The sequence below is a fragment of the Diadema antillarum genome, unplaced genomic scaffold (assembly GCF_040938485.1).
Source record: "Diadema antillarum isolate AM-2024a unplaced genomic scaffold, OU_Dant_1.0 seq00001207_RagTag, whole genome shotgun sequence".
NCBI lineage: Eukaryota > Metazoa > Echinodermata > Echinoidea > Diadematoida > Diadematidae > Diadema > Diadema antillarum.
Genome location: NW_027272000.1, coordinates 45,161 through 71,551, shown reverse-complemented (window position 1 = coordinate 71,551; position 26,391 = coordinate 45,161). Strand labels below are relative to the sequence as shown.

General features: G+C 39.8%; 1 protein-coding gene across 1 annotated transcript in view; it reads right to left on the bottom strand.

The window, feature by feature from the left end:
• Positions 1-13,947: 13,947 nt before the first annotated feature.
• LOC139744747 (vang-like protein 1) overlaps positions 13,948-26,391 on the bottom strand; it is a 50,229-nt gene continuing 37,785 nt past the window's right edge. Inside the window, exon 4 of the mRNA XM_071655170.1 lies at positions 13,948-15,918. Coding sequence (XP_071511271.1) covers positions 14,527-15,918 — 1,392 coding nt within the window. The 3' untranslated portion in view covers positions 13,948-14,526. The remainder of the gene's footprint in view (positions 15,919-26,391) is intronic.

Genomic DNA, 26,391 nt, shown 5'->3' with positions numbered 1-26,391 from the left:
TAAAAAAAAGCTTGGTACATTATGCTAAGTAGGTGGGCAAATGAAGGGTTAAGCAGAATACTTATGTTCCTAACCAGGATTCACAGCAAATGGATCATATGAATGAAATGTTCGAGGCTGCGGAGGCCTATTTTCACACTTTTCGCCATGGAAAATCTCGTAGGCCATAATCATATCCCAGCTCTGTGTTCTCTTCTAGATCATCCAGAGCAAAGAAACACAGATGAGGTGTAGGTTTTCCACCAGATCCTTTGAAAACAAGCTTCTTCACTCTGCAATTCGGCCTTTTGCCCTTGCCATTCATGTACCGTGCTAGACTCGCGTGAGGATCAGAACCATCAATGCTGTTATAATAATAATGCTAATAATAATGATAATTATAACAATAATGATAATAATGATAATAATAATGATAATTATAATGATGATAATGCTAATAACTTATATATCGCTTAATACTGATGTTTCAAAGCACATTAGTACGGAAAAAATATTGAATTAGAATACAGCATTATGTGCATAATATAACAACAAAAACAACAACAACAATTATTTGAAAATGAGTCAAAAATTGACTAAAATCTCCACAAACTAGGAAGGTTAATGCCACTGGTAAGATGGTAGCATACCTTGTATTAAAGGAAGCCAACATCTAAAATGAATGGGAAAATGATTATGTCCCCTGTGCGCTGCAGTATCATTTTTATTAATCAGTGTCGTCATGTCAAGTGCGTATAATACTTGTGCATGAATATTGAAAATGATATAGCAATATGAATCATTCCTCATGATCAATTGTAAATTGTAGAAACTCATTATATAATGAGTTGAATGGAGGGAATTGGTGAATCCGCCCCTGTTGTTTTTTCGCAATCATTTCTCAACTGAGAAATATTGCACCTTGGTCTTTCGTGACTTTTGGGCGTAGAGTCTTGTGCATCTCCTGATTCCAAATTTTTAAAATTTGGACTAATAGTTAGGCTTACCATGTCACAGGGCATTTTACTGGAGTTTGTGGGTCGAAAATGAAATTTTCCGCTTGAATATAACACATAAATTTCCATGGAATGAGAGGAACTATATCATAATCACTCTTTTGATTTGTTATTCAAATATATCATCATGTATTCTGTATGCTTGAAATTTTATGAAAGTTTTCAAGGTCAAGGTCACAGTGTGTTGTACACTAAAGATTTTGTTTTGAGATATATGAGATACATGAGAAATTGCATAGACAAAAAAAAATACAAAAGAATCAATTTGAATATAGCTGTTGTTCATGTTTTACAATGTTAGCTTGGTATTATATCATATATTTCCTCCTAAAAGTCATTCCCATAGCTTGCATGAGCAGTTCATGCCCAAATAACAATTTCTTGCATAAATTAGCATAAATAATTGTTCATGAAAAAATAATTGATTAAGAAAATCCAGGCATATTCTTTGATATTATATCGCAGACAATATGTGTGCCAAATTTGACGATTGTTACATGCCCCAGATACAGCAAAGCCTCAAAGACCAGCCTGATCAGAGTTTATAGGATGGATGAAGTAAATAAGAAAAATGATATTCAAGCAATTTTTTAGTCGTCGTCAAAATGTCTTGTTCTGGCTCATTGTTTCGATGTTTGTTATAACTGGGTTTGATGGGGTCTGCTTTTCTATACATGCATTAAAAAAACATGCACAAATATTTCAGCAATTAAAAACAGAAAGTTGATTTCTGCATTGTTATATTTTCCTGCATTCTGAAGATTATTGTACATAAAAAGGTTACCATGGTAATCATTTTCATTTCTGAAATACCATATTAATCATATATCACATACTTGTTACAATTCGTGGTGATACAGTTGTAGCTGTGTTGTTGGTGGTTGGATTATAATTCTACTCTTGTGAGGTACACATTACATAATGAACTGTCTCTCAGCCTGATATCTGTTGACAGCCACAAGTAACTCAAGATTTTTTTTGATGAAAACAAATTTTGCTAGCAATAAAGAGATCAAAAAAGTGAAATGCACTCTGCATCCTCCTCTGTTGCTTTGTCTTCCTGCAATGTGAGTTTGTTCTGATGAGCCATGTGAATGAAAATGCAGTAGAGTTTGTCTTGGAAAGTAGGAAGTGGAACTTTGTTGAAAAGAGGTCAGATATCAAATAAAACCCTCTTAGAGCAATGTGATTTTGCTGGTCTGAAGTCTTTACATTTTTTATGCCTCCGCCACGAAGTGGTGCTGGAGGCGGCATTATTTGCTTCTGTACCCAGATATAGTGTTTTCATGTTACTCAGTGTGAATAACCTATTGAGGGTGAGTCCCGGGTATACTCGGGCAGGTGTCTATGGGAAATGCGTGTTGTAGCAAAATCAGGCCGTCCTCAATGGGTTAATAAAAAATATTGCGCAGAAACACGCAAGCCATGCTAGGTCTAAGGGAAGGTGCTTTCTCTTATCTTGTAATTGTTGCTAATATATGACCAACATACATAAATGAATACTTTATCATTGATTGACAGATGATGTCGCTGTCAGAAACTTGGTTTGGAATGTTTTTATTTTGTGTATGTGTGTGTGTGTGTGTGTGTGTGTGTGTGTGTGTGCACTTACCCATGGTGTTTTGCGGGCTTTTGCAAAAATATGTGTTAAAAAAAACAAAAAGCTGATTTTGTTGTTTTGGGGTTGTTTTTTTTTTTTGGGGGGGGGGGGTTAAAAGAGTTACAATGTAAGTTTGATATTAGTTTGCACAATGTTGGTATTACTGCATTTTGTCCTTATATAGTGTGAAGTTGATGTTATTTTGTATTATGTTTGTGTATAATGCAGTCTGTTTTTGTATGATGTCTTGTTTTTGTTCTGTGAATGTTTCTGATCATTCTGATATGAAATTGAACGAAATTCGAATAAAGAATTATCCCCCCCCCAAAAAAAAAAAGTAAAACGAGGGCACACATACGAACTTTGCATTTAGACCGAGGACACACAGAGAACCTAGGATGTCCTCGGTACGCAGACCATTCCAAACGGTCTGCTTTTGCATGCTTTTGCATGTAGGGGTACATGTTTGTAGGTCCTCGATTAGCATTATTGTAATAAGTCCTCTGTTGGATGGTAATATACGAATGAGTCCTCGGTTGACAAGAGTCCTACTGACACACAGGTCCTCGGTTCTGTGGTAAAATTCTTATGGGTAAAACAGGTCCTCGGTTTCCACCATAGATGCGTATGTGTGTGTATGTGTGTGTGTGCTCTCTTTTTGGTGGAGGTGTCCAAGTGATGTGAAGAAAAAAATAGTAAGAACATTACTGTAAAATATGTGGCACATACATAGCTATTCTTTTGGCCACAGAAGTGATGATCAGGGTACTATGAATCAATACAATGCATTTGCAATGCATACCTGGTAGTCCCTTTAACGTAATAAGCTTTTCTTGATCTGTATATTTTTGAATTCTATTCTCTCTCCCCCTTTTTAAACTTAGATGTCCCCTTACCGTGATTACATGTTGACTCCTGGGATGGCAGTTGATGTGGAAAGGTCTGCGAATCACAAATTTTGGAACTATTTAAAAATAAAATTTTTTACAGATTTTGTATAATTTTCTTGTTCTTTTTTTCTGCATCCCTTGAAAATCTCTCTTGCCTTTTTCTTCAGTCATCAAGCGGAAATTTAGCTGAACTAGGCATCACAATGCCTTATAATGATCTGCATCTCTTTGAGACTATATAAATACACAAATTTACAACTAATTAACAAGACAGGTGTCATATAAAACTACACCTCAGATAGTATGATGGCATGATAGTCATTTCTATGTGGGAAGTGTTCCAGGATTTGGCAAAGTGCATATATAATCAGTAGGCCCTATTCTTGTGTTCACTTCAGCTGACTTTACTGGTGAAAACATCATCAGATTTGTTTTTCTTTTTCTTTTTAGGGGGCAATTTAAAAATAATGAAAACTTGTAATATTTAACAAATATTTTCATACATAAAAATCTATATAATTAACCCATTGAAAATGAGCTGATTTTTCTTTAACACACATTTCTCATAGACATCTGCCCTACTCAGGACTAGTCTCCAACGGGATAATAATTACTGAATTTGAGGCATTAAGACCCATTCACATAGCAGAAGCCATAATGACACATTACCGTAAATGAATGTCAGGGGGCCTTTATAATAGTTTCTTTGGAACAATAACGTCTAGCTTCCCTTTAACTGCAATTTAGGGATCTCTTGTATTGAGTATACAAAGGCATCTTTCCACAGCCCCATATGTGCCATTTCATGCTGTTCAGCTTTGCAACAGTTTATGCCCCTTTGTCTGCATGGGACCTCACACATTACGGGTTCTTGAATGCTATCAAGAGAGGGGGCAGTTTGCACAGGAACATAGCTCCTTTGTTTCAGCATCAGCTAGTATGTAATTGCTATAGACAGAAAAATCTGTCGGTCCAGAGGAGTTTCTCTATAATTTTTTTGACATTTACGGCTCTCTTCCGTAGACATAGGGATTCCATGAAGCCAGACGTAGTCTCTGCGGAACATATCCCCAACGACCAGATACAGAACAATCTTTTGGTCAAGTAATTGCTGTGCTTCTGTAAGACTGTGTGATGTCTGTAGAGCAGGTAGAGGCTCGAGCTTGACATTAGCAGCATCCCAGCGGCGCGGGTCCACTCAAAAGTCCTCACGGGCCACTAACTTTCCAAAAGGGTTTGATATATTGTGGGCCCTATCGGGAATTCAGATTTTTTTTTATTTTTTTTTGGGGGGGGGTAGAAAGAACATTCCTTCAATTAAATGTCCATTAATTCTGCATAGCAAGAAAAGATTTTTTTTTTTAATGGTTGGTGTACACAGTTTCAATGAAGCAAATTGTAATTTGTGTTTAGGAAATAACAGTTATCGGTAATTTAAAAAAAAAAAGGTTTCATGACGATCTCACAGAGGCAATTACATGTTTGATGTACATCCCAAAGAATGTCACTCATTTTATCCTTTTCTGCGCGAGGGACTTAATTTGGACAGTATGTACAATGCTACAGACTTTTCTGGGCCTATTTGCACTCAAAGCAGACAGCAGGGTTAAAATGACATACAGCTGTTCACGTGTATGTCTGTCTTTCATACTCACCTCAGTTATGCAGTCTTTTGTTCAATCTCAGTCATTCAGTATATCTGACATTAAACATTGTGCAGTGTGTGAGAATTGTGGGAACTGTTCTCCGCATCCTGTGAAAACGGGGTCCACGCCTGCACAGTAATGTAAACACTGGTGTCAGGGAGGTTAATCCAGCTCTCTCTCTCTCACTCTCTCTGAGGAAGCTGAGTAGCATCATCTTCTGTAGGAGCATCATCTTGGCCAGAACACAGACACACAGAACATACACACATACACACACACACACACATATACACATGATGCAGATGGTGTGTATTTATTCTGGCAGACACCTCTCCAATAAATCATTCCACTGTTAAGGAGGAAGAGGAGGCGGAGGAGGAGGGGAGGAGGATGGGGAGGAGGAGGAGGAGGAGGAAGAGGAGGAGGAAGAGGAGGAGGAGGAGGAAGGGAAGGCAGAGGAGGCAAAGGAGATGGAGGTAAAGGAGGAGGAGGAAGAAGAGGAGGGGGAGGGGAAGAGGTGGAGGGGGAGGAGGTGGAGGTAGAGGATGATGAAGAGGATGAGAAGGAAGAGGATGAGGAGGTGGAAGGGGAAGAGAAGAAGGGGAAGAAAACAAAGAAGAGGACGAAGGAGAAGAGGAGAAAGAAAAAGAGGATGTAGAGGAAGGGAGGAAGAGGACAAGGAAGAGGCGAGGGAGGTGGAGGTAGAGGAGGAGGAGGAGGAGGGGAGGAGGAAGAGGTGGAGGAAAAGGAAGATGTGTAAGAGCGGGAGGAGGAGAAGGATGGGGAGGAGGAGTAGGGAAGGTGGAAGAGGAGGAGGAAGAAGAAGAGGGGAAGGAGAAGAATATGGAGCAATGGGGGAGCACCTTTGCGGTTGGATGTTGCCAGCGCAAGATGTTTTCAAGTTCCTCCAGAGACGGAGAGATGATATCCTTCCAGGAGCAGTGCACTCTGGTTAGCTCTGACCAAGTGGTGTAACCAAGACCTACCACTAGGTGTCAGCTCTGCACATGTGGTAAAGATGCTGATGATATTGATGATGATGGTGGCAATGATTATGATGACGATAAAAACAATAATGATGATGATAATGATGATCATGATGGTGATGATGATAATTATGATAGGGCCCACTGATGATGATGATGGCGATGATAATTATGATAGGGCGTACTGATGATGATGATGATGATGATGATGATGATGATGATGATGATGATGATGATGATGATGATGATATTGATGATGGTGGTAATGATTATGCTGATGATAAAAACAATAATGATGATGATAATGATGATCATGATGATGGTGATGATGATAATTATGATAGGGCCTACTGATGATGATGGCGATGATAATTATGATAGGGCGTACTGATGATGATGATGATGATGGTGGTAATGATTATGATGATGATGATAAAAACAATAATGATGATGATAATGATGATCATGATGATGGTGATGATGATAATTATGATAGGGCATACTGATGATGATGATGATGATGATGATGATGATGATGATGATGATAGATGTGATGGTAGTGATGGTGATGATAAGTTCCTCCTCCTTTTCTAAATTTGATGTCTTACAGACATCTCCTAACACACTCAAATATTCAGACAGGTCCTTTCTATTTCATCAAAATTTCGGGAAATGCATCTCCTCAGTATTTGTATGATGTGTTACATTTAGATCATGCATTCTTCTTCATTGAAATATGTAATATATTACTTTTTCTCACATTGTTCCTCAACCCTATAAAGGGTTATCATATACACCGTGTTGTATACACCCAAAAGGCAGTTGTCTCCCTTGATAAGCCAAAAGTATTTACCTAAGTTGATAATTGTCTATTTAGGTTCTGTAAGTCTTGTTTTGAATACAACATATGTAACTTCTATTGAAATGGCAAGTGTCAATTTGATAAAATAATCTTGATGGTGAGAAATATCTGCGAGGCAGAACAAAACAATATTATTTATAACTTAACATCTTGATACTTATAACTTGAGATTCATTTATCAGATAAATCTTTAGTTCCTCTTAGAATTGTATGCTCTTTCATATTTCCTACAGGTAATTTCTAATCATTTCACAAAAAGTTAAAACTTGGATCCCCATCTCAACCAAACCTATACCATCCCTTTAATAAGTTCAATATCACAAGGAACATAATGTGAAAAGAGGAATTATCAGCATTGGACATGACAAGCACATGATCTAATGATCATTCAATTTGACCTTTGAACTCTCACAATGATAATGACTGCAAATCACCAAGCATTATGTGCCCTTTTCATGAATTTTTAATCAATGTCACAAAAAACATAAGCAATGCATAAACATAATCACATATTGAATTTCAGAAATCTGTTATCGTTTTTCTTTTAAATCTCCATTACACTAACCAGTGGCTTGCTCGGTACCGACACTGACGTAATCACAATTTCTTAATATCAAAAATCATTTAAGCGAGCAATGTATACCAGTTGCATTTGAAACACACGGAGAAAAGGATGCTTATACACACAAATAAAGTTAGTAAACGACGCTGCACTTTCACATGGTTAAAACTCATCAATCAATGAAGTCCGAGGCTTTGGTTTCAGAAAGAAAGAAAAAAAAAATGTTTCGCTTTAACTAAAAAACCTCCCTATGATTTGTACAATATAGAAAGGAAATAAATACATAAATCATAAAAACAGCTTTTCACTTACAACATGACTGCTAAGATATCAAAATGATATCCACAAAAATGAATGCACTCACTTGTGCTGATGACATTAACTTTTCTTTGAGTAAAGCATTTATATCTATTTTTTTTTCCCGATGGCATACAACATATACATCACATCGACGCTTCCAAATGGCTTGCTACCGTTCTTCCTATTATACTGGCCCATATTCCCACTGCCATACTTGATGTATGAATTTGGAGAAAAAAAACCAAAAACACCACCAACAACATTCAGTACAAAGCTGACAAGCTGTTCACTATTAGAGCTGACACTTTTAAATATGTGTGGTGTACTTGTGCTATGGATTCCATTTATCAACTCTATAGAGTTCTTGTGAATTTCCGAAACACTTCAAAGAGCAGTGACTGATTTTTGACAATAACGATGATGATAATCATATTAAAAACAACACTAATAATCACACAGACAGTAATGAAAATTTATTTCTTTTCTGGGTGTTTATCTCATTATGGGACCTGGTTTGCTTTGCAATATCTTACCAGACTTGCCATGCATTAGATAGAAGTTTCCTTTCTTTTGTGCTATTGTACTCTACCATACAGATTAAAAATGGCATTCATCCTTTCCACACACTGTACATCTGGGCAACACCTTTTTTCAATCTTTATTTTCTCACTTTTTTATAAAGGAGAAAAAAACTGAATGAGGAAACAACTTTAACACTTAAAGATTTCTGGCCAGTATACCACAAATAAAAGTCCTCAATTCAAACTCATTTCAAACACAAACACAAAAAACTAGCAAAATGGAAGAATTCAAATGAATTTGAAAGAATCAAAACAGACAAGAGTGAAGACTTTGACATTTTTGGCTAAATCAAAACAACCTCCTGAACATGGGCTGGTCAGTCTTTTACCCTGGCCTTCCACAGGAAATGGTAAAGCAAAGACAAACAATAAACTGTGCAAATATGAATATAATCTGTGACGAACAAAATACTTACAAAAAAAGCATCAAAACAAAAGTTACGCTTGATCTGCTATCAAAACTGTGTTTTAAATCAAGCGGAAGTATCTTGAATATGAAACAGATTTATGATCAGTATTGATCTTACGCTCAGTAAATCGAGTGTAAGATTAATCGGAACTCTTTATGAAACAGGCCCCACGCATGCAAAAACAAATTATGACTTCAAAATTACAATGGGTCAGTGAACTGAGAAAGTACCTCACTATCTATTAAAGTAGTCCCTGGTACTGGTGAGATAAAGGTACTTTTTATGATTAGTTCGAAAATTACTGGCGCTTTGCTCATATACTGGGAATGAATACCCTTTATGAAAACCATATTAAGCCTGTATGGCAGGAAAGGTCTGGAAAAAGAAAGAGGCTTTCTTTTTTGCTTGTGTCCACAATGGGCACAAGATCAGAAGTGAATACATGTTTTTTCCTGTTAGTGTTATCAAACTCCTTTTAATATAAGATTTCAGGTCATTTCATGGCAGTACTTATTTCTACTAGAAAGTTTAATACACTGTAGTACAAGATCACATACAGTGCATACAATGGACCATTCTTCATTAAAGGGTACTGTTCTGACATTAAGTATCATCAAGCAACATAACCAGATTATCATATGACATACAATGTAAATGCAAATTGTGGCAAATTCTATAAGATGCAAACAAAATGCACACGCACTACCAAATATGCATTTTGTCTTTGACATGAGTGTTACACGATACCGATGGAAAAATTTCGCAAAACTCTGTTCTGAAAGATGGCGCAATTCATTAAATTTTATTTCAGGTCTCTGCAGCTACAGTACATACTTGCTGGACTCCATAAATATTACCCATGATCATCCCATATAAAGTTAGTACTAAACGCTACACAGCACAGGTGATAATATTGAAGGCTATTCTGTTCAAAAGTTTTTAGCAAAAACTGGGGTTAAAATTTGCAACAAAAAAAAAGAGAATTGTTGCAACATGATTTCAAACAAGTCTGCAATTTTGACTCTATTGTCGGACAAAGCATTTTCAGATAGCCTGAACACCAGAAACAGGTATTAAGAAAGCAGCCATGCACTTTTGCATAAATTTATAGACCTAAGGTTACTTTGAACCGATAATAGAACTAGTGAGTACTGCTTGTGCTTGTTGAGGATGCTTTATTTCATCAAAGTTTTATCTAGGCTCATTTCTTGACAATATCTGCATTACACAATCAGTTTAAGGTCCACATGTACGAACACTAGAAAGCAACGAAAAGTGCTTTTGATGCAACATCATAAAATTTTCCCGAAAGATTTACAGTTTTCGCGTTTCTATCGAACAAGGAAAAAGGCTACACCAGAAAGTTAATAACTTGCACACAAGTACATAGATTGTATACCACAGTCTTCTTCTTTTTTTTTTCTTTCCTTATAATCATATATGCAAACAAGTTCTACATGTGATGTATATTTACAGGCATGATTTGCACGATTAACAGTTTGTACAGTTCTGATGAATATACACTTAATTCTCCACAACTGAAGAATGAATATACAGGCTGCAAAAAAGATTGAAAATGTACATGGCAAACATGAGAACAGGACAAAAAGACAAATTAGGAGTACTAAACTCTTAAAAGTACAAACATACAAGGTGACATGTTTTAAAAGTCCATTTCAAACAATAGTACATTGTAAGATGGTAGGGTCAGGCCCTTTTAATGCACCGTTCCAATTGTGCTGGTTCTCATATACGACGTATCGCAAGTATTTACTTTCTTCCACGGTCAAGTCTTATACTGTACATGCATGTGGTGTTCAAAACATATCGAGTTGAAACAGCGTGCAAACTCCACAGATCGCGAAGAATCTCTCGGGGAAAGGGCATCACCGTTTGAATCCAACAGGTTCCGACGTCGTTCGATGACAGCACTCGTAGACACAATACGGACACTTTTTGAAGCACAACACTGGTGGTATTAACACTCGAATACATCTCTAGAATACAAGAATGTCAAAAAAACAGTTTGATCTAAGACCTGTTCTGACCAACAACAATTTAAACAAAGAAACCGGAACAGAAGAAAAATAAACACTTTGTACGTTTTCGCCACTGTATAATAACTGACATAAAACAAGATTTAGGTGATTAAGACAAACAGGAATACAATCTTCACAGAACACGGAATACACGTACCGGAGGGTTTAAACTGATTCGTTTGCCTTCACATGAACAAAGATGGCACAACAAAGCATTGCTTACATCTAATGAAGAAAACATCAATAATCCATAACTCGCAACTCACTTTATTTTTATCTGTCTTTGCAGTACTCTTTAATAAGCTATGACAAGCATCTGTTTTCCCTCTTTAAAATAATTACATCAATTTGTTACAGTCATTTTACAGTAGTGTACATGAGGTACAATTGCAATCAAAATGCCATTATCTTCAATTGTTTTTCTTTTTCAAATTGTCTGAAATCACTGCCAGATCTTTGACAATCCCGTTTTCAGTGGTTGCATCATTAGAAAGAGTCCAGAGCCACGCCAGTGCACATTCAAAATCTATTAATGCAGAATGGAATCAAGACTACAGTGTATAAATCTCTTTCTCCTTATCATCAGGGGGGCTTGTCAGATAAAATATCTGACAAGTCAATTATATCCGACAAGTTTTGAGAAATTCTTTAGTCTGATTGGCTGATTTCTCTGAACTTGTCGGATATAATTGACTTGTCGGACATTTTATCCGACAAGTTCCTTCATGAAATGCCCCCCTGGTTTCGGTGCACTCTCTCTCTTGCATGCTTCTTTACCAAACTGAACATAGACGACAAAAGACGCTCATTGCGACACACGTAACCTCTACGACCAAACTTGAGAACACTTTAGACTTCTATTTACAAATCAGTGCTTTATCTGCCAGTTCTTCCTCTCGGGGTGCATTCCATCCCAAAGATATTGCAATTACTGAGAGTTATACATAATTGCAGTTACCATGGCAGCAATTAAAATGCTCAGAGCTGATTGGTTGGGAGCTAATTGCTTCCAGGGCACATGGAATCAATGTAAGTCATTTGTTTTAGAAAAGTGAAGTGAGAGCGGACCTCCAGTTGACACTCGTGCGAAGACGCTTTCTTAAATTCCAGCTGCCTTGATATCGAAATGCACGCATGACTAAATTATGTTCTTCATTTGCTTCTCTTTCAAGTCTGGACCATCATTTCTTTTTTTCTACCATGTAGTGAACAATTTGATGCATGATAGACAACTACGTACTCTCTCCTACATGTATGCATTACATCTGAGCAATCCAAAAATATCTGCTTGTCAAAATCCATCTACCATGAAATGGGACAGGTGAGGTAACAGGTGTCTGTTATAACTTTTTCGTTATCATTTCCCTTTTTGAGAACAGATGTTCATGCAGCCAACTAGAATTGAGATTGTCCTTTGACCCAGATTATATTATACTTGCACATACATCTGATGCGAGCATTTACAACAGATGTGCATATTATCGCACTGCTTGGCCACCAGTAGCCTCATAACTCATACCTCACCTATGGTACAACTTGGCACTGTCGAAACACATGTTACACAAGCATGATGTTTTTTGCCATCAAAGCCTGTGTAGTCGAATAATTACTAATACGGCCGATATCATACCCACATGTGTATACTTGTAAAATTTATATACGTAGGCACTTTCATCAGCTGGGCTTCAGGGGATGTCTTTTCTCCTATCCTATATTAAAAGGGTGATGAGACTACTTTGCCTAAAATGGATACTTACTACTGACTGGGGAACTCCTCTGCTAATGTTTCCATAAAATTCAATGTGTGGTCCATAACTGACAATCTGATAACTGGAATGATATTCATCTTTTTCTGTTAACTGCTGGAAGACACCTGAATTACTCAATGAGAAGTAGAACAAAAGAAAAATACGAAAATTTGTCCGATAGTTTGACTCTAGCCTGAAAAAAGGAGTAGAAAAAAAAAGAGAAAAATTGTCCAGTAGTTTGAATCTAACCTGAAAATATATGTCTACCGATAAATACATGGTATGTACACACCAAATGTGTTTGGACATGGACTAGATTTGACAAACGAGTAGTAGGTATCTGAATAATCCTCTCCGTTTTTTAAATTTTTGTTTTGTTTTGTTTTTCCTCCCATCAGTAAATCTGAGATTAAGTTTTGAGTATCGCCTTACATGATGTAAGGAAGTGCCATTTCTTCATGCCAAAAGGCAAGTCATTATACGACAACATTACCGGTACCTTTGCGGGAAACATAGTGTGTATGACAGTCAGAGACTTGCCAATTTGTTGACATATCTTATGCCCAGTTTTAACAACACATATATATTCATTTCCGGTCAGTTTCCTTCTGTTTGCATTTGTTACAGTTTTATGATACACACAAATGCGACTTTACACCACATAGTACCCTAAAATGATCAAGATGAACTCACAAGTAAGGGGCTAAGATTACAATCTGGAAAGAGCTACCAAATAAAGCTTGACCGAGAAAACTTGATGTGGTGAGAAATGGAGGTCATAATAACTTTTCAGATGCCTAGATGGAAGGGGCGATTTTAAGGATGCTATTTACAAAAAGGTGGTCATGACGTTTCCTCTTTGACAATAGGCAACTTTAGGGTTGGAAGATAAGTTAATGCTACCTCAAGTAGACACAACAAAAACACCTTCCAAAAAATGAAACGCATCAAGATGCAGACGGCAATATTCCTAAATGTTGATAGAAATTCAAATGCACAGACAACTTTAACGTTTGAGCCATTCGCAGCAGAGGTTTGCGAGACAGTGTACAAGGTGTACAGCAAAGAAGTTTGGTGTATCCACAACTTGTCACAATAATGCATGCAGATGTGATAGATTGTACTTCCAAACACTAATTCGCACCATGAAGGGAGTTCCACACTGGCCTATACGCTACAGTAGACTATTTTCTTGCACCATTGGTAGCACAGTCTAACATGATTAGCAGTACTGTGGCAAAATAGGCCATACACTGTTCAGAGAGGAACTCCTTAAGTGGTAGTAAAGTCAAACTAGACGAAGAAGTTACAGGTGCAACAGTGGCTTCTAGTTTCTGGTTTGGGCTGAGATGATATTTCTGTGCAGTCTCCCGGTGGGTGTCTTGTGCAAGAGAATTGTCAAATTGTAGTCAACGGCTGAAGAGTAAAACAATGAGGACACTTCAACATTGTCACGAACATCGTATGCTTTAAATGTTAGCACCCCTTGTTCATTTACTTTGTGATGTGGGAAATCCAAGAATTGGCATCTCTACAAGGAGCTCCAATGAGTGGCCTTTGCAAGTGCTCTTCAAAGAAGTGGACAATCAAGTTGGGGTAGAGTCTGAACTCGCGCAGGAGACTGATCGGCCACACCACCAGGACCCCTTGTTTGCTGGGATCCCTCGCAGAAACTTGATCCTCTGGGAAAATTCTACCAACCTCTGCACACTTTTAGCATGCACGATGCACGCGCTCTCGCAAAATGTGCAGCACAGTGCGTGTCGAGCAGCAGTGGGCTCAACACAGATCACGAAAGATGCATGATACGGTAACTCAAGATACGACCCTTGCACAAAAGGCTTGACCAATTCTAAAGATAACATCCTCGTCTCCTTCTGCAGCAGCGAAGTGCGATACGTGTTCATTTACACAGATGTCTCTGACTGGAGCCTAAGGGCAAAGCGATTCCGCTTGTAGTCGTAGACCTCTTCCTTGAGTTTGTAGTGTGGTGCTTTCATGACAAAGACCTGGAGGGAGACTTCTCCCTGCCTGAGTTGAAACGTTGTGCCCTCCTTGAGTGGTCGGTTCACCATGGTGTCGGAGACCAGCTCCCAGCCCTGGGTGGGCTGGTGGCAGTGCTCCGACAGCATGATGGAAGGTCCCGGCTCGAAGAAGGCCTCCAGGAAGCTCCTGGGGGCCAGGTTGTAGCTGACACAGAGGGCCAGGTGCTCGATGACGGCCTCCATTGGCCATCGGGGCTGCTGCCTGGTGATCCGCAGGTACTTCTGCAGGGGGCGGGCTATCGAAGGGAAGATGGACTGGGCTGCCTCCGTGGGGTCCATGGCATGGCTCCCTGGGTGGGTGTCCTCGTGGACGCGCTTGATATGCGTGAATGCTTCTTCAGTGGCCACCACTAGCCTTGCCTTGCGCTTCTTCATGCGCCGTTCATACTCCTGCTCCTCGTAGAATCGCTCGTTGCGGCTCTGGTCGCGCCGATGTGCTGCCGTTGTCATAATGGCTCTTGAGTGGCCCGTCACGGTATCGTTGCCGACCCCGTCCACGTCATAAAACTTAAAGTTACTCAGCTTCTGTGCCACGCGCGACGTTGTCGGCACGCGGAGCAAGTGCGAATTGTAGATTTGAAAGTCACGATAGTATTGTTCTAAGACAAACGTCGCCGAGCGCTGAATGCTCAGCTGACCTATGGAGTAAAAACGGCTCAGGCCGTCTGGCGATCGGACAACTTTCAGCATGAAAACAGGGTGGATGTGCCGTAGCTCAAAGAGGATCACGGCGATATAGTGCAGGAACAGGAGAGCGTCTGTCAAGGAGACGGCGTACGTGACGATGCCCTCGTACTTGGGCTCCTGGGGCGTGATGACGCGCATGACAAAGAAGAGCCAGTAGGCCAGGAGTAGGGTGAAGATGAGGCCCATCATGGTGAGGCGGAAGAGGTAGATGCGCGGCAGCGTGGCCTTGGGTTTCCGGAAGAACACCGCCCAGCTCCCGATGAGGAGGATGAAGAGCTTGAAGGCCATGCTGATGAAGAGGCCGTCGCAGGACGTTCCACACTCATCCACCACCCACATAACGCTGGGCAGCACCACGAATGCGATGGGAGACAGGAAGGCGGCGAGGGAAAGAGCCCCAGCGATGATGATGCTGAAGTAGCGGGTGCAGTCGAGGCCGACACTCCCATCCATGTCCTTGGCCAACCTGGTGAGATCCTCTTGAGATGATCGGTCCGACGTGCCAGTGATGGCTGTGGTGTTTTCACCCCAGTTGTCATCTTGGGGAAGAATTTGAACCTCGATCACCTGTGTGAGACAGACAGAGAGAAGAGAGCATATAATGAAACCAACAAGAACAAAGTCTTCCTCTCATATTTTAATATACTGGTAACGTGGTCCAAGTCAAAATTGACATACCAGTTGTGTAGATCTAAGACACGGTGACATAACATTTGCTCCTGCAACAATTCCTCTAGTCTTATTTTTTCCAAGGACTTAGGGTTTAGTTTGACTTGAGGATTCGGATTAGGGTTAAGGTTATGTTTGTGGGTAGAATTTATGTTTGGCTTAGCATGTGGATATTTCATGTGAGCAATTGTTGCAGGAGCAAATGTCATGGAACCTTCACACACATCTTCTCCTCATATCCACTGAAATACTCACAACAGAGCTTCTCATTCTAAGAACAGGGTATTTTCCTCATTTCATTCCAACCAATGACCACAATGTTTAATATTGATTGAAGTCTATCAAAACAAAAGAAGGGTTCCTTGTCATCATACATACAAATGTTAGAATGTTGTGTTTTTGTTTTGTTTTGTTTTGTTTTTTTTTTTTTAATTTTTTTTTTCTTTCTTTTTTGGGGGGGAGGGGTGAGGATCTTGTTTAGATAGAAACATAGGGCCTACAGACTCTCACAGATATACACTGTACATGTAAAGTGTGTGTGTGTGTGTACATGTGTACATACATTAGTAACAGTATGTGTATTTGAGTCTATACACATATGTATGCATATCATTTCAATGTATGTGGTATTTATGTATAGTGTGTATGTATATGTATGTAAGTATGCATGTGCATCTATCTGTCTGAATAGTTCGATATTGAAACGTAGTGCCTGTGAGAACAATATGGGTAATGAGATAATTTTACATTTAATGCTACGAGTATCTGTACACATACATACACGTACACTGTTATTTTGTGTTTGTGTGTGTATGCATATTATGTGCATGACATAAGTAATAGCAGTTATTACTAGAAAGCATTCTTGAGACATGGCTTTTTTATAGCACAAAGACAAATTGTGTGGAATCTTACGGGTATACACATACACACACACGCACACACAATCAGTTTAACAACGTTCTAAGTGGATGCATGTCCATTAAGCCACCATTATCAAGGAATCACGTTGGTTTTCTCTTTTTTGTGTGTGTGAGTGAAGGCTTGCCAGCAAACAGCTCTAATGGATAACACAAATGGGCAATTCTGTGCAGACATGTCGAAATTAAGACGGGCAGTAAACCCTGGATGTTATGAGAAGCTGAAATGGCACTTGAATGCGGGGCTGCTTGGGAATGCAACGAGACTTCGATCACCGACAATCTGACAGTGGACTTGAATGGGGTGAATCAGGAGAGGACAAAGAAAGGAGGTCATATTTCAAATGAATAGCCCAGAGATGCAACCTTATCCTACCGCACGACTGTAAAGGGCCATTGAGATGTATCCGATATGAAGCTGTGAGGTGGGCATTACTTGCAGAAGGTCATAAATTCAGGGGATTGCTACTTCAGACATAGTCTCATTCTCATTGCATTAGACTGTATCTTGGGATTTCCAATTCTTTCCCATTTGCTTGGAGTACCAAAAACAGAAACCACCATTGCCTTCAACCGACTGTCAATACTTTTCCTGATTCTCACTCTATTCTCCCTTACAACTGTCCATCTCTTATTCCACCCATCCCATCTCCACCAGTGCAACTTCAACTTTCAGACTCTCACATCTGCCCTTTGATTGTCACTACTTGCCTTCCCTACATACTCCCTATGTCACTTCCCTCCTCAACTCTCCTCTTGTACGGCTCTCTTTCACCAAACAGCACTCTTTTCATCAAGGACTACATACACATGGTGTTACCTCAAACCTCTCTTCCTCACCATTTTGGGGGTTTCATTTGCCTTAGATCCTTTCATAAACTCTTCACGAAAGATCACTGTAAAACGAGAAATTTTCACGAGCATTTTAATTTCGCAAATTTCCCGAGAGCCAAGATTCGCGAAATTAACATGCAGGCAAAAGTTCTTGTCTGCATTATACTAGTAATGCATTGGACACCAGTGGCGATTCATGAAAATTTCATGCCACCAAAAAAGCTGTTGGCTCCAATCCGCATAAATGTCATGCCGCGATGACGAGGCCATCGTAAGTGCTACATATTGCGATATTTTCCCATGTTATTGAAATGAAATAAAATACAATAAAAACATAACAGAAGAATGAAATATAATTCAATATTGTTAATGATTATCACCCTCTGATCTCCCCTTAAGGCTCAGAGCACTTGGAAAATTACAGAATGAAAAAACAGAATAGAGAATGAAAACATTTTGACCAAGTTTCAGTCCATAAAAAAAACACCTTTACAATGATACATACATTAGGAGGAAATGTAGCAAGTTATTCAATTCACTCTCTGCAAGGTGACTGACATTAGCACCAATATTGATGGTCCCTCAATACATGCATTATGCAAAAAGCACTGGCTCATGATTCATCACTAAGCAGCACTGCTTTTTGCCCACGAGAATTATCCATAGAGATCTCTGTCACTCTTTCTTTTTTTTTGACCATGTGAAGCTAGTGAGTTGAGACCTTTTACCCCTCAACATGCCAATCTACTTGGAAGCATTGTGCCAATGTTTCTCCCGCTTTCGAAAAAATAGCTGTTACTGACCCTCTTGTGACCCCACAGAAAAGCCCCCCCCCCCCTTTCGTATTCTACCAGCTTCCAGCGAGTGATGTTTTTATACACACAAACACAGACACACAGACACGCACATTCACACACACACACGCAAACATTCACACAAAAGAAAGGTGAGAATGGCAATTCAGGCCAACTTTTCATTTTCATTCATAAAGAAAAAATGAAAGGAAATAAAAGAAGGCCCCAATGTTGAAGACTTGTTAAGGAGTAATAGTGTGAGAAGAGATAGATGAGGTCATAGGGAACAGAATGCAAAAGAGAGAGAAAAATTATATAGAGAGGGAGAGAAAGAAAAACATACAATACTCCTTAAAGATGAGATATACCTGTATTGATATAGGCCCTACAATTGTACATCATACAGGCTATACATCTATCACATCATGCAATGTACAAAGAGAGCAATAGTCTATGATGTAAGATAGAATACATTCTGAACAGCTACGCCATTCAGTTTATAGATGCAGGGAACATAATCATGATAATCTAAACAATTATACCAATTAGGGAGTTAAAGATACGTGAAGGACAACTTTTATCAATCTGAGCTGTATAAAAACAAAGATAACAGCTGAATAATCATGGACACTATCATAGCAGACAGCAAGAATGCCTACACAATCAGAGAGGCAGAGATGTGAATGAGTAGACATACTATATAGACACGATAAAATACACCACGGAGGTGTCTCACCTCCCTAAATAAATGCTGTGTACAGAAAGAAAACCCTTCTCCACAGAGTTAAAGCTTTTTAATAGCGTAGAAATATGATGCATGCAAATAGAAACTTGCACAAACGTTTGCATTTCAAAACATCTCAACAATGGTATAAATTCTGTAATTTTCTATTTTCACAGATATCTCTTTTAACTATCAAACGAGCACTCCGTTCAGTATTGTGATGAAGTTTGGTCACTGTATCCAGCTCTAAACCTTTGACGAAAAAAGGAGTGGGTCCTATTTTACTTTAATCGACTATTGTATTCAACAAGCAGCCACTGACACAATGTCATGGCTCACATCTTCAGATGTTGACCCCATCCCATTTAAAGGGGCGGATGGGGGGGGGGGGGGGAGGGGGCACACCATCTCATGGTTTCTTTACAGAAGTAAACTGAGAGACAACCTCAAACATGCACTGAGGTTTACATCCCTGAACAGGGGTCAGACATTTGAGGTGGAAACTGGGCCAACCGCATCAGCATACCTTCTCTTAGAGTTTACATCTCCATGGTATTTAAAGATCATAGAAGGAATGACAGGTTTGCACTCATCTCAGAGGGAAAAAGACAAGGAGAGAGAGAAAGAAAGAAAGAAAGAAAGAAAGAAAGAAAGAAAGAAAGAAAGAAAGAAAGAAAGAAATGATGGCAGAAAAAAAAAAGACCACAATAACAAACTGAGTATTGAGAGAAAGACAGAGAAGTAGCCTATGTGTAATTGAGGGTGATCCAAAGATGGCATGAGAAAATAAAAAGTGGAAGATGGGGAGATGGAAACATGAATAGACATAAGAAAGTAGTAGCAGGAGGATGAGATGGTGGAGAAAGAGAGATGATGAAAGAGAAGGTGGTGAAGAGGAGATACTGTAAAATGAGAGACAGAATGAATGAAGTAGAAAGTAGGAAACATGTCAAGAAGAGTGATACATTGTAGAGAACGGGAGAATGTGTAAACAAATAAGAGTAGAAGTGGTAGAGATGGTAGAAAGGGATGTGGATGGTTGCTATGGTAACAGGGGAAGCAGGAGTGACAGAAAGGGAGCAGGAGAGACAAATATGACAAACAGGATGCAAAAAGCAGCATACACTATAATTGTCAAGAAAGGGAGAGATAAGAGAAAAAAAAAGGAGAGGAAAGAAAGGGAGATTTCAGAATGGGATGGGGATGGTTGCTAGGCAACGGGAGAAGCAGGAGTGACAGAAAGGGGGCAAAAGAGACAACATGACATGAAAAAGGGAGCGGGGCTATTGTATGGAAAGGGAGAAAGAAGAGGAAAAAAGCTGCACTGTTGAAGGAAAAGGAGAAGGAAGAGAAATTGGAGGAATGAGGAATCGATTTTTGAAAGGAAATACAAGTCATGTTTGCTGGGGAAAGAAGAAAGTGGAATGATGGGAGAGATGAAGAGGAGGATTGGCAGAAAGAGATACATGGTTGCTAGGGAAATAGAGAGACGGGAGAAAACGACACATGGTTGCTAGGGAAAGAGAAAGACAGTAGAAAGAGAGAAACATACACGTAAGATGCTTCCTGGGAAATGAGGAGAAGAGGGAGACAGAATACGGAGGATAGAGAGGGAGGGATAAATAGGAGAGAAACAATTTCAAGAAAAATGGAGGGTAGAGATGGGGGGGGGGGGGAGGGATACACACACAGAGAAAGTGAAACTGGTCCCTACATACAGTGGCAGAGATCAGGCATGTCTTTCCCTTTCCAACCCACTGTCAAAAGGGGGTAAAGGGCGGGATGCTAGCCACACTAAAAGTGGGTCGTACCCTCTGAGAAAACATACAACTTGACAGTTTCTCCCGGGGAGAAACGTCGTATGATTGATGATGTTTTCGGCTCACCATGTTAAAGTCCTGTCTGAGAGGTATGGGGAATATTGGTCATATCCACATACTTGTGGATAACAGCTACTGGAATACATTGAAGTAAAGGTGAGGAAGTATGCCTACCATGTAGCTACAGTACATGGTACTACTGTGAGCAAAGCTGGGTGAACTGAAAACCAGAAATATTCACAGCATGAGACTTTCACAAATATAAGCCAACTGCATTTTTCGCATCATGAAATTTTCGTGAACTGCCACTGGCATTCAATGCATTGTGTCGCCCTTAACCTTTCATAATGTATTTTACTTTTACAAATCCTGGCTCTTTGTAAAATTTTACAAACGTTTCATGCATGCAAAACTTACTGATTTACAGTAACCTCGACTGAGTCTGCAATGACTTGAATGTGTTCCCCACACCATGATTCAAATACCCATGTATCCCACTCGACAGTAATGCCATTACTATGTGTGTGTTTTTTTCAGCCTTCCTTTGAATCCTGCTTCACTTTTTCTTTTCTGGAATTTTTAACTGTAATGGCATTTTCATCTCCTTCCTTCCAACAAAGATGAATGAGAGGCAAATAGGACATAAATGAGTGTCAGTGGCTTTGCAGCATTCAAGTCAGAGATTTTTTTCTTCTTATTGGCTGCATGAAGACTTGGTAGCCAACGTCAGCCTGGCAGCACAAGCCTGAAGGACGGTTATATCTAGACCTTATGGCAACACTGTCCCCTACGAGATCATCACCTTTAGCTTTTAGTATATAATATGGATTTGGCAAAGAAAATCTCGATCAATATCATAACATTTTCCATCGAACTTCTGCCGGGAGAGTGTCTCTTCGTCCACACCACAGCTAAAGAGAGGCTTCTTCATGGCATGGCGCAAACTTCGCATACTCTCTGCATGGTCTAGGGGGTCAAAGGCCAAGGTGAAACCAATATTCTCCAAGATTGTACGCTCCCCCCTCTGGAAAGAAAGCAATTATCGCCCGGGCCTCTTTCCAATAACGTCGGTGATCAATCGCAAGGCCTATTGCTGAATCTCAATCCCAGTGCTACGGCCACCAGACGGTGTCCAGTATCGGCACCAGGCATCGAATTCTGTGGGGTTTGTATCCCAATCCAGGGCCTTGCCATTGATCGATGCCTTGATTGAAACTAGTTGCCCCCCCCCCACCCTTTACAAGAACAAAACAAAACAAACAACAAAATAAAAAAGAGCAACAAGTGTAGATTGGCGCCCTGAGTTTTGTGCGTGGGTGTTACATGTTCTTGTGTAGACATGCACAATCATACAAACTTATCGCAAAACACTGGCTTTCATCTGTGACTGCTCAATACAGACATTGTATCTAGTTAAAATTCCTGTCAACTTAATTGTATTAAAAAAAAAAAACCTCAACAACTTTCTAGTTCAAAGCTGCCAATATCCCAAACTAATCATCATCTCTTTGTGTACAGAGAGCTTCAACACATGATGATTCAATCAGAAATTGCCTCATACACAGTTGTGGTCACATATAAATGAACGAAAGAAAAATCTTCATCCCCATGTAGGCTAGATGCAACTGAACAATGCCTGAAGCACTTCAGAGGATAAAATGATGCCACAATGAACAACACCTTTTTCCCCTATTCTCCTCCTCCTCCTCCTCCTCCTCCTCCTCCTCCTCCTTGAAAAACTAAGAATCAGCTTGATGTAAAAATTGACATGTACGATTCCGATGCCAATAATCATGAGAATAGGAAATTTCACAGGAAGCCGAGAGGACTTGTGGGGGGGGGGGGGGAATGTGACAGAGAAAGACAGAGAGAGGGAGAGAGAGGAAGAGAGAGGGCAGGGGAGAGATGCTCCTTAAAAGAAAAGAAGAAATGAGGAAGGAGAGATCTCGACGACATCGGATCGGGATGATGGACTGGCAGCCAGCGGGCATGGCACACAGGAGCTGGAGATGGACAGTGGATAGGAGAGAGAGATAGAGAGATTGAGAGAGACAGACAGACACACTGACAGACAGACACACAGGCAGGCAAATATATAGACAGACAGACAGACAAAGAGATAGACAAACAGACAGACAGACACATAGATAGACAGACAGATAGCCAGACAGACAGATAGCCAGACAGACAAACAGACAAACAGATCGGTAGACAGACAGACAGACAGATAGACAGACAGACAGACAAACAGATAGACAGACAGATAGACAGACAGATAGACAGACAGAAAGACAGACAGACAAACAGATAGACATAGAGACAATTAGAGGTAGAGACAGTAGTAAAGATGGGTATTAAAAGAGGAAGATATTATGTGGGCCTATACAATGTGGAAGATAAAATGGTTAACAAATTTACTAAGAAATCTGATGTATGGTATACACTTCAGAAAGAGAAAGAGATACAGATACAGATACAAATACAGGCAGAAAAAGTAAGATATATATCAAGAAACATATGTGGAAAGAGAATTGCTCAAGACACAGCTATATAATTATGTACCTACTTCTTTGACATTATGGCACATACTTTATAATAGATTGAGAGAGAGGGAAACAGACACACAGAGATAGAAATAGTAGAATGCTCATGGAAAGAGAAAGAAATATTGCTAAAGATTTATAGTTTGATGATACAGGAAAGGAATGATATGATTATATATATATATCTCACAAAAATATGGAACCTGAACTTCTGGAAGGAAGCACGTAGAGATAACAGCAAAAAAATTCACATGTAAATGGAGATGCTGAAAAGAAAAGAAGGGATGAGGAAGAATTTGGAAGAGAGATGAAGAGGGGAGAGGGGTAAAAGGGGAGGGGGGTGGGGGTGGAGGAGTGGATGGGACCTCTGGAAGCTGACTGTACCACTGGGGAGCCACAGACAGCATCCCTTTCTCTGTTTAGTTTATTGCTTTGGTATGATTAATGGGTCTGATATGATCACTGGCAGCCCCCACAAGTATGCACCGATGCAATGAACATATACAAATTGTACACACAAATACACACACAAACACGCTCCTATATTCTGGTATATGCCTACAGGCACATACACACAACACACACACACACTCATACACAGGAACACAAATACGCACACATACTTTGGGAAATTGAAATGGACACAACAATTGTTCATGCATGCAAACATTGATAAAGCTAAAAAAAAAAAAAAAAAAAAACAGACTTATTCCACAAGGAGGATGGAGATGGGGGGGGGGGGGGGGGGAGGGGGTGGAAAGGAGATGGGGAGGGACTATTCTTATCTTGGAATGTGAAATGTCTCAGGAAAGGCATGGGACCAGACATGATTCTGCACATGAGTCAAATTGAAGAGAGATGTTACATTTCCTGGGAATTTCCCCCCATCGAAAACAAAACATATTTCTACCAGAAAGAAATCAAACAAAGCCCATACAAAATGTAGAACAATGACCGAGTGCTACTGTTGCCATACATCAAAAAGCAAGCCTTTCTTTAGAAGTCCTCAAAAATATGTGCCAATTTGGCACAAGACCACAATTCCTTGACTACGCGAAATTGAAATGGGCTATCTCGTTACAGGAAATACACTGAGGAGTAATTGTATGTTTTCTGGGCATTTTTATCAGGATAAATTGGGAGTTAACCCTTTGTACCTTCCCCCTCCCATATCATGTATGTGAAGTCTGAACATTAAAAATGTGTGCGCGACTTTCTCCATCCTTCCTTCTCTCACTCTATCTCCGTCTGTCTCTTGTTCTTTGTTTGTCTGTCTGTTTGTCTATATTTCTCTATGTTCCTTTCCATCTCTTTAGGCGCAAACACACTACACGAAACTACACGTAGATTCACAACCCGCTATTTTGCTTCGCATAGTTTGCGGTCACAATGCCCAAACACACTACGCAAAACTACAATGGTGTGTACATGTAGTTTCATTACTCGGTATTTTGCTTCGCGTCGTTTGGGCACTGTGACCGCAAACTTTTAGAGAAGCTACAAAGTACAATCCAAGCGTCTCCTGCGAAACTTCCTGCATGCACTTGGGAAGTTTCTCACTTCTTGCGAAACTACAAAATAGTTTTGCGCAGGGTGATCACGCTGGCTGAAACTTCGAGAAGTTTGCGATGTGATAACACATCGATTCATGCTGTTTATGCATATTGTACATTCTCTTGTATGCTGATTTAGGCTACACATTTGCATTTTTTCCTGCGAGAGAATGAAAGTACGGGCAGTTTCCTATCACTGAAACTATGCGCAGTTTTGTCTGTAGTGTGACCGTGTGCTCAAGCTTCTGGACGTTATCGGGAAGCAAACTACGCAAAAGGGCCATTCTCATTGCAAAAAATCGCGATATGAAAACTTGCGATGTTTTACCTTTGTGTCCACATTGGCAGGTAAACATCGCGAAGTTAGCTCCGGTGCCAATAATCGCGATCTTTCATGACGTACTGAGCATGCCCAGTTTACTCACTCGATCATTCCCAGCATGTTGTTCGGTTCGCGCAAAACTGAAATGTCGCATACAATACATATAGAGCTGTATGCAAATGCAGCTCTATGGGGGTAAAGCGGATACAGAAGTCACGTGAGTAGGTACTAATATCGCGATATTTCTGCCGCGCGCGTTCTCATTGCAATACTCCTTGCGAAGTTTCGCTCAAAGCTAGAAAAATCGCACTCCGTCCTGCGATATTTCGGGCGATGGTTTAGTGAGAGTTGCTAGGCAACTTTCACTGTAACTTCGCGATTTTTCTAATATTGCGAGTTTTCACCTGCAATGAGAATGGCCCTATAGTTTCATGTACTCTGACCGTGGCTAATGTGTCTTGTTTTCTTTCAATTTGTCTCTTCCTATCTAGATAATCTCTTTTCTGTATCTTCTTCTCTCTGTCTACAATATCTCATCTGTCTGCCTGTACTTTCTCTATCTCTTCCTATCTTTTTCTATCACTTACTCCCCCTTTATCTTTCATTCCATATATCTCTTTTTTGTGTAGTGATCTCTCTCTCTTTCTATAAATCTTTCTTCCCCCTTTCCCTTTCTCTTTTCCCTATCTGTGTCTCTCCTTTTATATCTTACTGTCTGCCTGCCTATCTACAATCCATCTTTTCACAGACATCTGTTTCGGTCTGTGTATACAAACTGTGTCTGCATGTCTTTCTTGTCTATTTGTTTACATTTGTCCCCTGTGTTTGGCATTGTAGTGTCACTCCCCACCCCACACCCCC